At 35.6% G+C, this 15344-nt stretch overlaps 1 protein-coding gene across 2 annotated transcripts in view; it reads right to left on the reverse strand.

Moving 5' to 3' along the window:
- Nucleotides 1-15344, reverse strand: part of diaph2 (diaphanous related formin 2) — a 760530-nt gene that overhangs the window by 413062 nt on the left and 332124 nt on the right. For both annotated transcript variants that reach the window (XM_031890756.1, XM_031890755.1), the window contains 2 exons: nucleotides 7280-7381; nucleotides 6486-6580 (listed from right to left, as the gene is read on the reverse strand). In XM_031890756.1, coding sequence (XP_031746616.1) covers nucleotides 6486-6580; nucleotides 7280-7381 — 197 coding nt within the window. The remainder of the gene's footprint in view (nucleotides 1-6485; nucleotides 6581-7279; nucleotides 7382-15344) is intronic.

Raw genomic sequence — 15344 nt, forward strand, 5'->3', positions numbered from 1 at the left:
CCCATGTCAGTTATCGATGTGTGCCACAAAAACTGTTCATCTCAATATATATATATATTGATATTAAAAACAAATTGCACATTTAATCTTTGCTGCATCTAACCATGGCTCCATTTTAGGGTTTGGGAAGAAACTCAACAAACAGGCCACATACAGTATGTTACCCCTCACATCCCCTAATGTATTGTAGTTGTATGGCATCCGTTATCTCAAAACTTGTTATACAAAAAGCTACGGATTATGGGAAGGCTGTCTCCTATAGACTCCATTCTAATCAAATAATTCTAATTTATAAAAATGATTTCCTTTTTCTCTGTAATATTAATACAGTAACTTGTACTTGATCCAAACTAAGCTATTGATGGTAAACAATTCTATTGGGTTTATGCAATGTTATTGTTATCAGTTATTTTTAATGTACTGAAAGTATGGAGATCTACATTACAGAGAGACAGTTTATATAGAAATCCTCAGGCCCCAAGCATTCTGGATAAAAGGTCCCATACCTGTATATTGTGCATGCAGGGAACATGCCATAAATACCAAACAATCCTGAGGAATCATTTTTAGGGCACAGACAAACGCAAACAAGCTCCAACAACTAATGCTAAACATATCATTGAGCAAGTTGCAATACAGAAATTCTGTGTAGGCCCTATTCTAAGATATTTATACAAATACAGCATATAGATGCCAAAAAAGCATGAGAAAGAAGCAAATCCATGCATTTCATAATTGCTTTTTTTCTTTCTTTTTTATAACTTTTTTTTTGAATGCTCTTAAAAGCATGATTAAATGTTAAGATTAAGCATTTAATCACACTGCCTGGATGAGAGGTACATGCTGGCTTTTTCCATTAATAATAAAAAAGTTGAATATCTTAAATGCGGCAGGATAAGAAAGAATTAGTTTCCCATAAAAACTTTTCCCTAAACAGAACTTGCAAGCAGTCATATTTCTCATTTCTTCCTTTGCAGTAACTCCTGTTCTTAGGCATAATGAATCGAAGTTTAATCTAAGTAGGAACAAGGAATTGTGTAGATAAATTGTAGGAAAGAGAAGCATAAAGGGTCCTCACCCCAGTTCCTGTGATTAAAAGACCAGTGCCATACACATAGCAATTACGATATTTTCTGCGACCATCTGAAGTAGGAATGATCATTTGTTTCCCCCACTAACTTCAAGGCTGAATTATATAAAGATAAAGATATGGAGATAGAAACAATAGGAATTCTACCTCCATCTGCCAATTCAGCCGACCAATATCATTACCAGGACCAGTAATTGTGATATTGGTTCTCTGGTTGATCCGCCATACACACACCAAATATCATACAAAACAAGGTTTTTTTTACGATACTATCGGTGTGTGTATGACCTGCTTATGTGAGATTAAGGAGGGGGCTAGGGCATGTCTAAGGACTAAAGGTTGTTGAAGATAACACTGTTTTGTAAATGGACAGCCCAAAACCCACATGTAGTAGCCATCATTTAGTTTGTTAGGTCTCAGTCCCTTTCACAGTGTGAGCTTAGCGCTTTATAAATACAGAGTTTGCAATAAGCTTAGTGCAAAACAAAGAACATAATACACATAAACACTAGACTTAGAAAATAATTCAGTCCTTACACATAAGTCATATTCTTATATGCTACTGCACATCTGTAGAAAACCACAGAAATCTGTACAAAACTATAGAAAGCCACAGCCTCAATATATACAAAACCAGTGCAGTAAGTAAAATATGTTCAGCAATGACAAAGAGATGCAATATATACATGACATTACAGAGACCAATCCCATGATATTTTATAGTCCATCTCATTGGCCCCCACAAGCATCTCTTACTCTGGCATGGACTCTGTAGGACTCATTTCTTAACATAGGTAACACATTGCACATGGGCAGTTGCCAATAGCATTGAAACAGATTATAGCTTTCATTTTCCAACCTGTAGCAGACAAATCAGAACTAATGCTCATTGGTTGCTGTTGACAACCACACATACAATTTAGCACCTACATTAGTAAAATTTATATTAGCCCTAACAAACTTAGCTTTGAAGACATGTACTTGGTGATGAATGACCAAAAGCTTGCATTAAAAATTGGACAGTTTTTGCTTTAAATTCTGTGGTATAATGTAGTTTTTCTTTAAATTACATAGAATATCTTCCAGTCAGTGTTGTGATTCCTAATTGTGAAAAAGGCTAGTGGCAACCTCCAAGCAATAGCAAGGCAAAGCCTTTAATAGGGCATCCATTACTTCACTAAGAATCTCCAAAGTGTTGGCAAAATACTGTAGGTGCAGAGAAAACCAATGACTATGTGATCTCAGCTATGTACAGTGCATTAATATCTTCATTTGTGTTGAGGGGCACATGTTAGGGGGCAGATTTTTTAAAATTAAAGCTCCCCACAAAATAATCACCCCCTTTTTATTCATATATATGGGATATTTAGAGTGTTTAACAATGAGTAAAAGTTAGAGTTCACCATTTGTTAAATAAGCTTCTAAAATTTCCCTAGAAATAGTGATGAGTGAATGTTTTCGGCAGGCATTGATTTACATTGAAATTTCACATTTCACCTTTGGCTAATGTTTTCGCGAAACTGCGACAAAAAACTCACTGTGACAAAAATGTAGCAGAGACAAAAGAATGCCTATTGACTTGAATGCATTTGGAGTGAAAAAGATGGCCATTGACACTTGAACTAAAAAGAAACATAAAAAATGTCCAGTGTTTACAGCAGCTAAGCAGACATTTCCTCTTCATATTTTACCTGAACTAGATCCAACAGTGCTAATTGCTACTGGTTGCTAAGGATTAGGGCAACGCATCAGATTTATATCACTGTTCTTAACTAAGCTTGGGCCTTTGAATTTATTTTAAGGTGGCAGCTAAATCTTTGTTGGTTGGTTAATTACTGTAGTAGCTCACACTGCTAATGGAGAGCTACATTTACTTTCTAAAGAGTAGACACCAGCTCTGCATACTGTAACTTCTTAGCTATCACTTCTGCTTTCCAGCATGGGCTGTAAAATCCTAATTATGTCACTCCAGTCATTCCAATAACATATACTGTACCTACAGATAGTTTCTATGGGTGTCAAAATGTGATAGGACACCTGGGAAAACAGTTGCTGCTGTTTTTTTTTTTTCTTATCTCGCTCTCCTTTGTTCATACTGTACAGCATCCATCACACTATTGTAATTACAATTACAGCCATATTTATAAAGGTGTATATAATGATTTATGCCAGAAAAATGGTGTGAAAGGTAATGTATCTTAAATAGCATATTTGTTAAGCTGTACTGTTTTCCTAACAGGTGAATAAACACCATGCACCATTATAGCGGAAAGCATCCATTACAGATAATTGTGCTATTTATGGGAGTAGGGGGTTATACAATGAAATTCACAACAATGTGTAACACCACTTCAAGCCTGGAACACGTTAGACATGGAGAGTTGTGTAAAAAGCTGCTCAAAAAAAATAATTTTTTCCCAAGCTGTACATGTAAAATCATAAGAGAGTTTTAGAAATAAATGGTATTTTATTACATATATGGCTGTATTTTTTTACATACCATTAAAATTATGCACCCTGGCTGTATTACACTTTTTCTCTTTTGTGCTTTTCCATTTACTACAGGTTCCCTGTATCAAACAAAGCTATCTTTTGGCACTCCTTCCACACACACACCACTCCTTGTCTCTTTAGGGTTATTAATAAGTTTAAGATGTATTATACTTCTTATTTTATGAGGAATTCGGTCTATATTAGTATAAAAGCATAATATATTACACAAGAATATTCTTTCATTTATATCCTTATAAACACTGCTTAGCAATTTCATCAGTTATAATCGCTGCTTAGTGATGTAACTTGTGGCACATGACTTGCTGAAACTTGTGGAGTGCAACAAATAATGTACCCCCTGTACACCCAACTCAGAGTTCCTCGACCTGTATAAAACCAATTGGCCTTAGGTCTTGTTTCCTTATTTGGTCATAGAATTCCTCTGTGATTTATAATATCCTTATATTTTACAATAGGGGGTACATATTTTGCTATATAAAGTACATTTTACATTAGAGGGTGGGGAGTGAGAACTGATGCAGCTATGCTCTGCCACCCAAGGCAGGTTGATACTCAATAGACCCGAAAAAACACCCTCAGCACATAGATAGTTCACCATAGTTTTTGCTAAACTGCACTTCCTATATGCCATGTGAAGAAGAGAAAGGACTGTTTATTCATTTTTGTTGTGTTTTTATCAGAAAAATATATTCAACCTTCATCAATCTGACAGTTTATTTACCTTCATGTACCTGCTTCAATTGTATTTCATCTGAGTGACATTGATTGCTACAGACCAGTAAAGATACAAATTCTTCTATGTACAATACCTGACACTTCATTTGCTTTTGACAAATTAAAATAAAGTCATTACTCCCTTTATTTTTTAATCTTTTTTTTAACCCAAATGTATCTCGCCTTCTGTGTCCTTAGATATCACATAGACCCAAGTACAGGGTTGCACTGAAACAGACGCAAGCCAGCCTGTGCCTCTCCTTTTGAAGTACAAAGAATGAAACAGCAGGATTCTCACTTGAAAATAGTACAGGTATGGGACCTGTTATCCAGAATGCTCAGAACCTGGTGTTTTCCGGATAAGGGTTTTTTCCGTAATTCGGATCTCCATAACTTAAGTCTGCTAAAAAATAATTTAAACATTAAATAAACCCAATAGGGGTGTTTTTAATAAGGGTTAATTATATCCTACCTGGGATCAAGTACAAGGTACTGTTTTATTATTACAGAGAAAAAGGAAATCATTGTTAAAAATGAGAATTATTTGCTTATAATGGAGTCTATGGGAGATGGCCTTTCCGTAGTTTGGATAACAGTTTCCGCATAAGGGATCCCATACCTGTATTGCATTAAGTGGGATGCTGGTCCTGAAACACTTAAAAAAAAAACATTTAATAGTGTTAAAGAATGTTTCTATGGTTGCTGGACTACAGCTCCCATCATGCTTTAACACTTAACAATATGCTGCATAAGGAAGGGAATTGTAATTTGGATCTTTATCTAAATTATTTAAATGGTAATTAAACCAAATAGGATTTTTTTGATTCCAACAAGGATTAATTTTATTTTTGTTGGGATTGGTACTGTTATTATTACAGAGAAAAAGGAAATCATTTTTAAAAATGTTAATTATTTTATTAAAATGAAGTCTATGGGAGATGGCCTTTTTGTAATTTGGAACTTTCTGGATAACCGGTTTCCAGATAATGGGTCCCATACCTGTACTTAAATTATTATCTGGTCATAGCTGGCAGAGGAATACTTGCATGGGAGGGGGCTGATGTGGGCCACGCAAGCCAGTCATGGGTGCTTAGCTACTTGGACAAAAATCCCAGGAGTGTGGCGATCATGGCTAACTGTTACCATTTGCCCACCTAATGCCACTATGGAAGGTGCCCAACATAGCAAAATAGCCATTTTTTGTAGACAAGCATTCCATGTGTTGAAACATGTTATTGGTTTACCATGCATTTAGTTTTATTTTAATTGTTGCTGCATGTAGACAACTATCTTTATATTCCATCCTGGGTACATTGGTATACTGTAATGTTTATAAATGTGATCACACATTCCATATTTATACATATATATAGTCCACAGGAGAGGAAGTAGACAGGTTAAAATCATATCTACATCTTCCAGCAGAATCTAATATTTATTTATTCATTTCATCCTGGGTACTTAGGTCCACTCCCCTGAACGCTGTGTTTATAAACATGCCATTGCTAGGAAGCAGATGCGTATTACTAAGCCCACAGGAGAGGAAGTAGACAGGTTAAAATCAAATATGGCTCTCATATCTACTTCTTCCAGCAGAACCTAATATTTATTTTAACACTTTTGTTCTTCTTTAAAAATAAATATTTCTTTGTATCCGGGAACTTATTATTTGTGGCAGGTTACACTCAAAGTAAATCTAGCTGCCCCTAAAGTGAATTCCCTTGTCAGTTTGCAGCATGCAGCAATTTTTAATGTCTTGTGCCTTGGGTCTTTTGGCTTCCTGGCAACATGCCTTTCATCCATTAAACCCTTTTGGTGAAAAATAGAATTCGTTCTGTACTTCTGAAATCTGAGAATATAGCTGGCTAATGATAGCGAGCATGCAAAATATGGTTAACCTTGGTAACATGATGTGCAAAGAAAATGATATACACCTGTATACATACTGAGTAATAGTCATACAATATGTATCAGGCTTCATCATATTTATTAGGTCTGAGAATTGCTCAAATTTCCTTTATGAATATTGTATCTGCATTAGGCTATATGTTTATCTTCCTGTATACTCAGCTGCACTTCACAACCTGTACAATTCCATCTCCACGGTGTTCAAATTAAATAGCAATATTTATACTTCGGCAGCAAGAGGCACTGAGTGAAAACCTACTTGAATTAAAGATTCTGACAGCTTCTCTTCATCTACTTCTAAAATCATGCTCTTTATTTCCTCGTAAGACATGCGATAAGATCCCAAGAAGATTGCTGCAAAATAAGTAAATGGTATCAATTATAAAAACCCTTTCAGCCCTTTCTTGTACCACACAGGTGAAGGATTCTGTATGAAAGTATCAAATCATTCAAGAAAACAGGGAATTGTACAAAAGTTTATCTATGCAGAAAAGTTTTAACTGTATATAGATATAGTATGTAGCCATCAGATATAATTAAAAAATAAATCACCTTACAGAAAACATTTAAAATGCTGAAATAATATATATCACTACATATGTGAGATTGTAAGTAGATTACTGTACATATTTCGGTTATTGTATTAGCCAAACCACACATATGCAGGTGAAGATACCAACAACTACAGTTACTGTTCATATTAGATGTGCATACTGTATATTTTGGTACATTTTGTGTTCCTTTTGTGCTATACATTCAAATTTACTCTAGAATTCCTATTATTTTGCCCTAAATATGCGTCATACAATAAGGTTATAGACCATAGACTTGCAAAGGTAGATTCTGTTATTGGAATAAAACAGCGAATCAGAAGTAAGAATATTTGACTTTCTGGTCTACTGTACGTATTCAGAATAAATGTCTGGAAGCCGTGGCCACTGTGGTCTCAGACCATTTATAGACTTTTTCCTAAAGGAAAGAATCAGCTAGAAATAGCATAAATTTCAAATGTGCTGCTGCCTAGCACAGTAAAGAAATATGATGCATACATACACAGATTCTGAGCAGTTTTACTGTCAAGAACTCTCAGTTCCTTAACTTTCTTCTTTATCAGGGTTGGCTTGTTTTCTTCTGCTTGTTCAGTGGCCTTCTTAGCTGTCAATGCATAAATAAATTACAGTTATTAGGTAATTTGAAATTGACTTTTTAGAATGACTCTTGTATATAATAAGCAAAAATGTTCATTTACAGTGTTGTATAGTAAAAAGCTACAGTTATAATGCATTTATTTTATTAAAAATAATCATGTTTGTACTTTTTGAAGATAGTTTCTAAGAAATTGCATATATTAACGCAGATCAATACAGACTATTGATCCGAGTTACTAAATGATACTTAATAAAGCTTTCCTAACTGTTTTCCTTCCTCTCTCTTAAATGTCAGGGTCGTACCTTTTGCCCTGTCTGTTGTAGCTTGCTCCGATTAGAATCTAGAAATACTTTGCACAGTAAAAAAACGATACAGACTTCTTGATTGAGTAGAGAAAGCAATATAAATAGATAGATAGATAGATAGATAGATAGATAGATAGATAGATAGATAGATGATGATAGATAGATAGATAGATAGATAGATAGATAGATGATAGATAGATAGATAGATAGATAGATAGATAGATCCTGTAGATAGACACACTATTACTAATATCAAGGAAAGGCTCAAAAGATTGTCTTTCAGTATGGTGCAGCAGTCATGAGTTTTGTGTTTGATATCCAGAGCTGGCTCCAGGCTAGCAATGTACACAGGTAATCATGGTTCCCAAAGTGATTAGAAAGGTCCATATGCATCATCATCACAGTGTCCAAGCTCAACAGAATTTTTTTAGGTCATATTGCAACCACCAAAAGTCTATAGAATAATAGTGTTACTCAAAAAAAAGAAAAGAAACATAAGGCTTGGAACTGGACTTCCATTCTGGTCAACACTGAATTCTAATATCTGGAAGAATGGAAGAATAACTTTACCACCTGAATTCTAAAGAGGTTTTTTACACACCGAGACACAATCACACATATGTGCTGTGTGCTGAAATTATGATACATTCATTCAAATGAAAAATGGACATTAAAATATTAAGACATTTCTTATTGCTTTACATCATACTTGCATTTATACTTACTGAGTGACAGCTACTCTGTTTCTCCATGACAGTCATACAGTTATAGTGTGCACTGTATTGCTGAAACCAAAGTAAAGTACTTCTGCCAGAGCTAGCACTCATATAAATGCAAATATGAATTATTTTATAAAGCTTTTGTGTTTGGGTAATGCTGAATTCGGAAGTGATTGCCGAATAAGCATAAATTCTGCAATGTTTCAGTATGCTTTTACTACCTTTGCTAGTATTTGATTGGACGTAACTTGTTTTCCTGCTGAGAGACACTGCCAACGTTTGGCCCCTTAGGATCAATAAAATCTTGTGGTTTGAGATGACCTATGATCACCCCACAAGAAGAATCAGGTCTACTATGGCCCCTTGATAGAAGGTCCAATGCTGTAAGGTTACATACCCTCAGAATCTCATCAGGCACAAAATGACCCTAATGTCCTTTTCCCTTTATCATCCTGAAAGAAAAGGTCAGTTCTACAAATTGAGCTCTTAATAAATTGCAACATATCTACCATAAACTCAAGACCAGCTTCTACACAGACTTTACACTGGTTTGTATTTTTTTTTACAACTATGCAATTGTGCCTTTAACAGCCATTTACTATTGTCCCTAACCCAGCATCCTTATATGTTCCCCCTTTTCCCTCTCATTATTACTATATAATCTCCTCCTCGTTATTGTAGTAGTCACCCATAATTGAAACAAATGTGCACAAGAATGAAGTTATTGAAAAATGTTTGTATTATTTCAATTATTTTAGATGCATTAGCTAGTGTTTTTATTTTATATGGATCAATATATGATATGTTAGGGATGAAAGCCCTATTGCTTTCCAATGCAGCATTTTACAGAGTTCCAGAATGATACCTAGCTAGTCTAAACACAATGTTTTAGGTCTGGAATTTAAACAACAAGCTGGCGATAAAGATTTTCAGAATGACAGGAAGAGCTGCACAGATGTGCAGAGAGAGGTAAGAAAAATCAATAAAGAAGTGACCCATTGATAGGCATCAACCACAGTAGGTGCCCCTTCATCAAGTTAAGGTTAAGTGCTGCTGATAGACATAAATTTGCCTGCTCTGGGTTTAACAAAGAAATTGTATTAGTATCTTGTGTAAGCTTAATATGTATAAAAGCCTTTGCAGTGATGAGTAGTGGATTGATTGTCAGCCTGCCACATGGGAGAATAATCTTTTTCAATACGATAGGTTATGTTAAATGGGGTACAGCAACAACCCTTGCATCTCACTAGGCAGTTGACCTACATTGACCTGCATTGAGGAGCTGGTATTTCCATGTCTCCCTTTATGTGCTGTACTTAAACAAGCAGCTAAATGCATATAGTGAATTGCAGGGTAATATAGTTTCTGTCGCTGAAATGAAAGCCATTTGTGCATAAATAGAGGGGGGTTCCAAATATTAAACCAGACACTAATATGCACCTACAGTGGTAATCACGCACCGGTTGCTATACAGTACATGTTATTTTACTGGTGTTCTATATTACTCTGGAATTGTAGGGAAAAAAAACTATACTGCAGCTAAGAAGTTAAAAATGTGTTTTGCTCTTGAGCTCTGATGTGCATATTTTTGTGTTCTCATCACTAAATAAACATTATGCAGTTACAGATATTCTACTAACTGGACAATAGCTCCTTTTTGCTGTACATCTGGTAAAGAGAGTTACCAGAAGGATTTATAGTTACATACAGTGTAAGATTTATAGGGAAATAAATTGCTTCAACCAGCTACAGTACCTTATTTTACAGATTCATATACATTTTATGGACTCTTAACAGGCAAGTAGAGGAATGGGAGTTACAAGTGCATATAGTTTCTCTTTACTGTAGGGCTCTACCCAATTACACGTACAGACCGGGTTTTCCCGATAAGGGGTCTCTCCGTAATTTGGATCACCATCCCTTACCAAAAAATCATCTAAACATTAAATAAAGCCAATTATTTTGCTTAGATTATTTTGCTTAGAATAAAGATTGATGATATCTTAGTTGGGATCAAAAACAAGGTACTGTTTTATTATTATCACAAAGAAAAAGGAAATCTTTTTTTTTTAATTTGAATTATTTGATTAAGATGGAGTCTATTGGAGATGGCCTTCCTGTAATTTGGAACTTTCTGGATAACAGGCCTCTGGATAATGGATCCCATACCTGTATGTGTACTGTAGAACATAGGCTAGGGACAAGGTGCAGGAAAGAGGATTGGATCAATCTACTGAACCAATAGGCCCCCTCCAAGCTCTCTATATTGTTTATTAAATATATTGAATGGCTCACCGACTGCTGCGCACAAAATCCAAAACAATATTATGCGTACAAAATGCATTTTACATTTTGTTTAAAACATATCATTTATTTTGCTTATCTGATGATAAAGAGCAAGGGCCTTCTTCTACATTACAATACTTTGCATTCACTCATTTTCCTTTGCAGATCATGGCATTTTTATCTCTGTTGAACTGAGCAGCATTTTACATTCTATACACACGTTGCTGATATACTACAAAAAAAAAAAAAAAATCTGCATGCGAGGGAGCTACACGCACACACTTTAAATGTATGTGATTGCCTTCCTCTTTCCCTGTAATCTAGATCAGGCGTTGTCAAGTGAAATGGCTGTCATTCTCCAAAGCAAGATAATGCATTCTAGAAGTGATCACTGTGCAATTGAAGCCTTATTTCCATCCCAGTGAACTTTTATGAGTGTACTGTGCTTCTGGGATTTTCACATTATGGTTGTCAAATGTGCTCAAAGTTGTTTACAATTAGTGAGGCAAATTGTTAACGAAGGCCTCAGAAGCAGGGTTCCTTGTTCACCTTTATCAGGAAAAGTCATAATCATGAATCCTGAGTACACCAGTCTCACATATACCCAGATGTTCAGCCAAATAAAACGGCTGCCTTCAGGGCTCTTTAAGTACTCAGCAAGCTTAAGCACGCAGCGTTTGTCTGCTCACAATGGCCGAATGCAAAATGATTTCTATGCTAAGTGCCCTATATGGATATTAACTTCCTTTCTTTAGGCAACAAACACATTCAAGAAGGTGCACAGTTGCTCTAACAATACAACAGCAATAGTAGCCAAGAAAACTTTTTTTCTGTAACTGCTATAATTGAATCATATTGGAAATGGTCCAATTTTGTTTGTTTTGTTTGTTTGTTTTACAAATTTCAGTTTAAATTATTCTGAAGCTGTATGAATCAAACCAAAGTATATATCAGTGTCAGAAGTCAACATGAATATGTTATGTGGCAACTAAAGGCTTATAATGATTAAATATGCAGAGAGCGGTCCCCTGTGCATGTACACAACTTACAGTAATATTTATAAATGAACCATTTTTGAGGCTTTAAAGTCCCTTTTTGTCTGTTATATCCTGCTGCGATCAGAGATTGCTGCAAGGAGGAAGGTTGCTGGGTTAATTTCCTAAGCAGAAGGCCTCTCCAATCAGAAGCCTCCCGCAGAGGGGCCCCTTCTGCCCAGGGCTATCAGCTTAGTGCTGTCAGTGAGGTACACTGTGAAAGCGCTTGTACCTTATTGCAACTACCATGTTTATATCAGTTCCCAAACAGCATGGGGGAAAGAATCTGCAAAAAGCTGTAAAGTAAAACCCCCTGAGCTGGGCTCATGGGGCATGGTTTTCTTGTGCAATGAACTGACAGTGCTGGGAGGGGGACTTCCTATGTAAAAGAAAGTATAAAGCCAAAATCATCATGCAAGCCCCCTTTTTTTTCGTTTTTTTTTTTTTTAAAGATTCCCCTTATGGTCCCTTCAAAAATAGTTCTACAGTGGCATAATTACACTTGATGAAAAGATGCAAATGTTCACCAATGCAAAGTTACTACACCTATAAGCAAGTGATTTTAGCCACTTTATTAGCCACAGATAGGACTCAGGATAAAGCTCCACCCATCAAGGGAAGTAAGCCACCCTTTGTCTACATGTTTGGTTGTTTTAAAAGCAATATAGTAGAATGATGACAGTTAGAAGACAATGCAGATATTACTTGACAGTTAGGAATGTGATCCCCACACCACACATATGTAAGAACTGCAATGGTTGTTTTGATTACATTTGAAAATGGAATTAAAGAGATCAGAGGGCTCCTGAAACGTTTGCTAACAATATCTATAATATCCGGAATAACGAAATCCTGCAACCTGCAATCAGACGTATTCAGATTTCATCTTGCATTTGCCAATCCTCACAGTAATTACATTTTGCATATAAATGAGCAAATTTTACCCAATTAAATATTGATGTACTTATTCGATAAGCTAAAAGATTCATACCGATAAGGAAATCCTGCAGGGCCTACTGGTTAGCATTTCTTTTTTAGAAATTAGCAGATGACCCTGGTAAGTACAGTAATAAGGATATGTTTTTAGGTACACTCTGATATATATTTAGCATAAAAAAAGAGTAAAGGAATAAAAAATCTAAGGAATAAGAATGCATATTTTTCAATTAATAAGAGAATACTTACAGAGAGAGATATAATCTGCAATCCAATTAATATGTATGTTATATATACTGTGTATATATATATATATATATATATATATACACACAAAACCAATCAATACCAACCCCAATTTTATGCATAATAAACAAAGAAAACTGTAATAGCTATCATTATAGTGGCCATTTATTACAAGCAGATTCCCATCCTACCAAAGTGTTCCTTAGACTTTTCCTGATGATATTAACAAGAACTTGGCCTGCGCGCAGTATAATCACTAGCTGGTGGGAAAAGCTGGATAGAGCAAGTTACAGGAAAGGTAACACTTTGCCGATAGGAGTAGACCTTTCTAATTTAAAAGACTACACTGTGCAACCTTCAGCCAGCGCCAAAAATCATCACTTTGATGCCAAAATATGCCATGTACTATACAATTATAAGCACAGTATTCATGAAGTTGCATAATCATTTTGATTATGTGACTGGGTCACTCATGGCAGGGGCCATGACGTTGAGAGGGGGGAATCGAGCTGGGGATTTCTTGTGAAGCTGGGGAGGCAGATTGGAGGCAGTGTATACAGATTTACTGGCAAGTACAGATATACCAGCAAGTAAATTGGTATTTTACCTGCTAGGCCAGTAAAATACTGGCCAGGTGGCAACCCTATGTTCTCCCTAGTCCAATCAGTACCACACATGGATCGTTCACAATTACCTCTCCTGATGAATCTGTTAAAAACTTGCTGCACTTGCTTATCATAGACTTTATTATGCCTTTAGCATTGGTAGAACTTGATTCACAGCACAAAGCTCACATTCTAGGTATGATGTATATTCTGAAGAATAATAACAATACAGAATATCTGTACACAGCTAAAATACAAGGGAGTTTTATCAGGCCAAAAAATAAGAGAATTTTGGCCTTTACAAGGTGACTGATAAGTTTGCACAGTAACTGATCAGTGTCTGGTTTTTATGGTGCAGAAAGGAGCTCTGCAAATCTTCCTCCACTTCATCATTCTGTGCCTTATGACTAAGTGCGACGCAGGAGCCCACTGCAGGCGCTGTAAGAAGAATGGCTCGCTGCACAAGTCCCTCATGTGATCTTTGCAAGGAAAGGAAACAACAAACACACAGAAATATGATTAACAATTTCAGGAACAAAATGTGAGAAACACTGTACTTAAATAGTATTTTGTCCTGATGATCCCGGATTGGTAATACAGGCATAATTGTATTTCTATCTGTAATGGTGTAACACTTTTATTGGCTTATGGGCCCTGCAGCAAAATCAATTTGGGGATCCCCCCTTACTTAAAAGTTTTACTTCTGTAAAAGATCCTAATGACCATAGATTGGTGATATAGCCATATCTGTTTTTCTATCAATTTGGGGATCCCTCTCACTCAGAAGTGTTACTTGTTAATTGTTCAAAATGTTAAGTCATGAGAAAGGTTGGCAGTACTGATCATTCGATGGCTTCTAGAATTCTTAACTCTTGGCAAGAGAAAGAGAATGAGAGAGTGTGTGAAAGAAAAAAAGACGTTAAGCTAAAATGAAAACTCTTTAAATAAATTATGGGGACCAAGAAGGTTCGAGAGAGGTCTTGCAACAAAATAAATGGCATCACAGACTAAATTAGCAAGAGTAACATTATCATTGAGAACCAGATATAAATAAAATGATTTTACCAGGTGAATCATGTACAGGTATGGGATCCCTTATCCGGAAACCTGCTATCCAGAAAGTTCTGAATTACGTCCATCTCCCAAAAACTCCATTATAAGCAAACAATTCTAATTTTTAAAAATGATTTCCTTTTTCGCTCTAATAATAAAACAGGACCTTGTACTTGATCCCAACTAAGATATAATTAATCCTTATTGGAGGCAAAACAATCCTATTGGGTTTATTCAATATTTAGCAGACTTAAATTATGGAGATCCAAATTACGGAAAGATCCAAGCATTCTGGATAACAGGTCCCATACCTGTATAATGGTTTATAGAGACTGTGCCATCTTTCTATCTCCAATTTCTGGGGGGTCTTAAGAGACCTAATTAAGCATTTATCTGCCTGATTACAGATAAATTATCATCATTTTATTATTCTACATAAGGACATAAATATTCCACAGCAGTGTTGCTCCACAAAAAAAAAGAGTTGTTGCACTACAACTCACATAATTTTGCACCATATTACCAAGGGTTAAATAACCACCACATGTCCTGGGCCCAAGGGGTTAATCAGGATTGTAGCCTCAGTCTGACTATTTATTCTTACTCTTTTTTAATTCTTCAATTTTAGTTGTACCACAGAATTCTGAATTCTTCAGTATTTTTTTTCAATAAAACCAATGTAGGGTTGACACAAATTCATGTTATTGATTTATTCAGTAAATGTTTTTTTTTTACCTTTTTGCTTTTTGTTTACAGCTCACAGTGCTGCCATTTAAATTAAAAAA

The sequence above is a fragment of the Xenopus tropicalis genome, chromosome 8 (genome assembly GCF_000004195.4).
Source record: "Xenopus tropicalis strain Nigerian chromosome 8, UCB_Xtro_10.0, whole genome shotgun sequence".
In the NCBI taxonomy this organism is placed as follows: Eukaryota; Metazoa; Chordata; class Amphibia; order Anura; family Pipidae; genus Xenopus; species Xenopus tropicalis.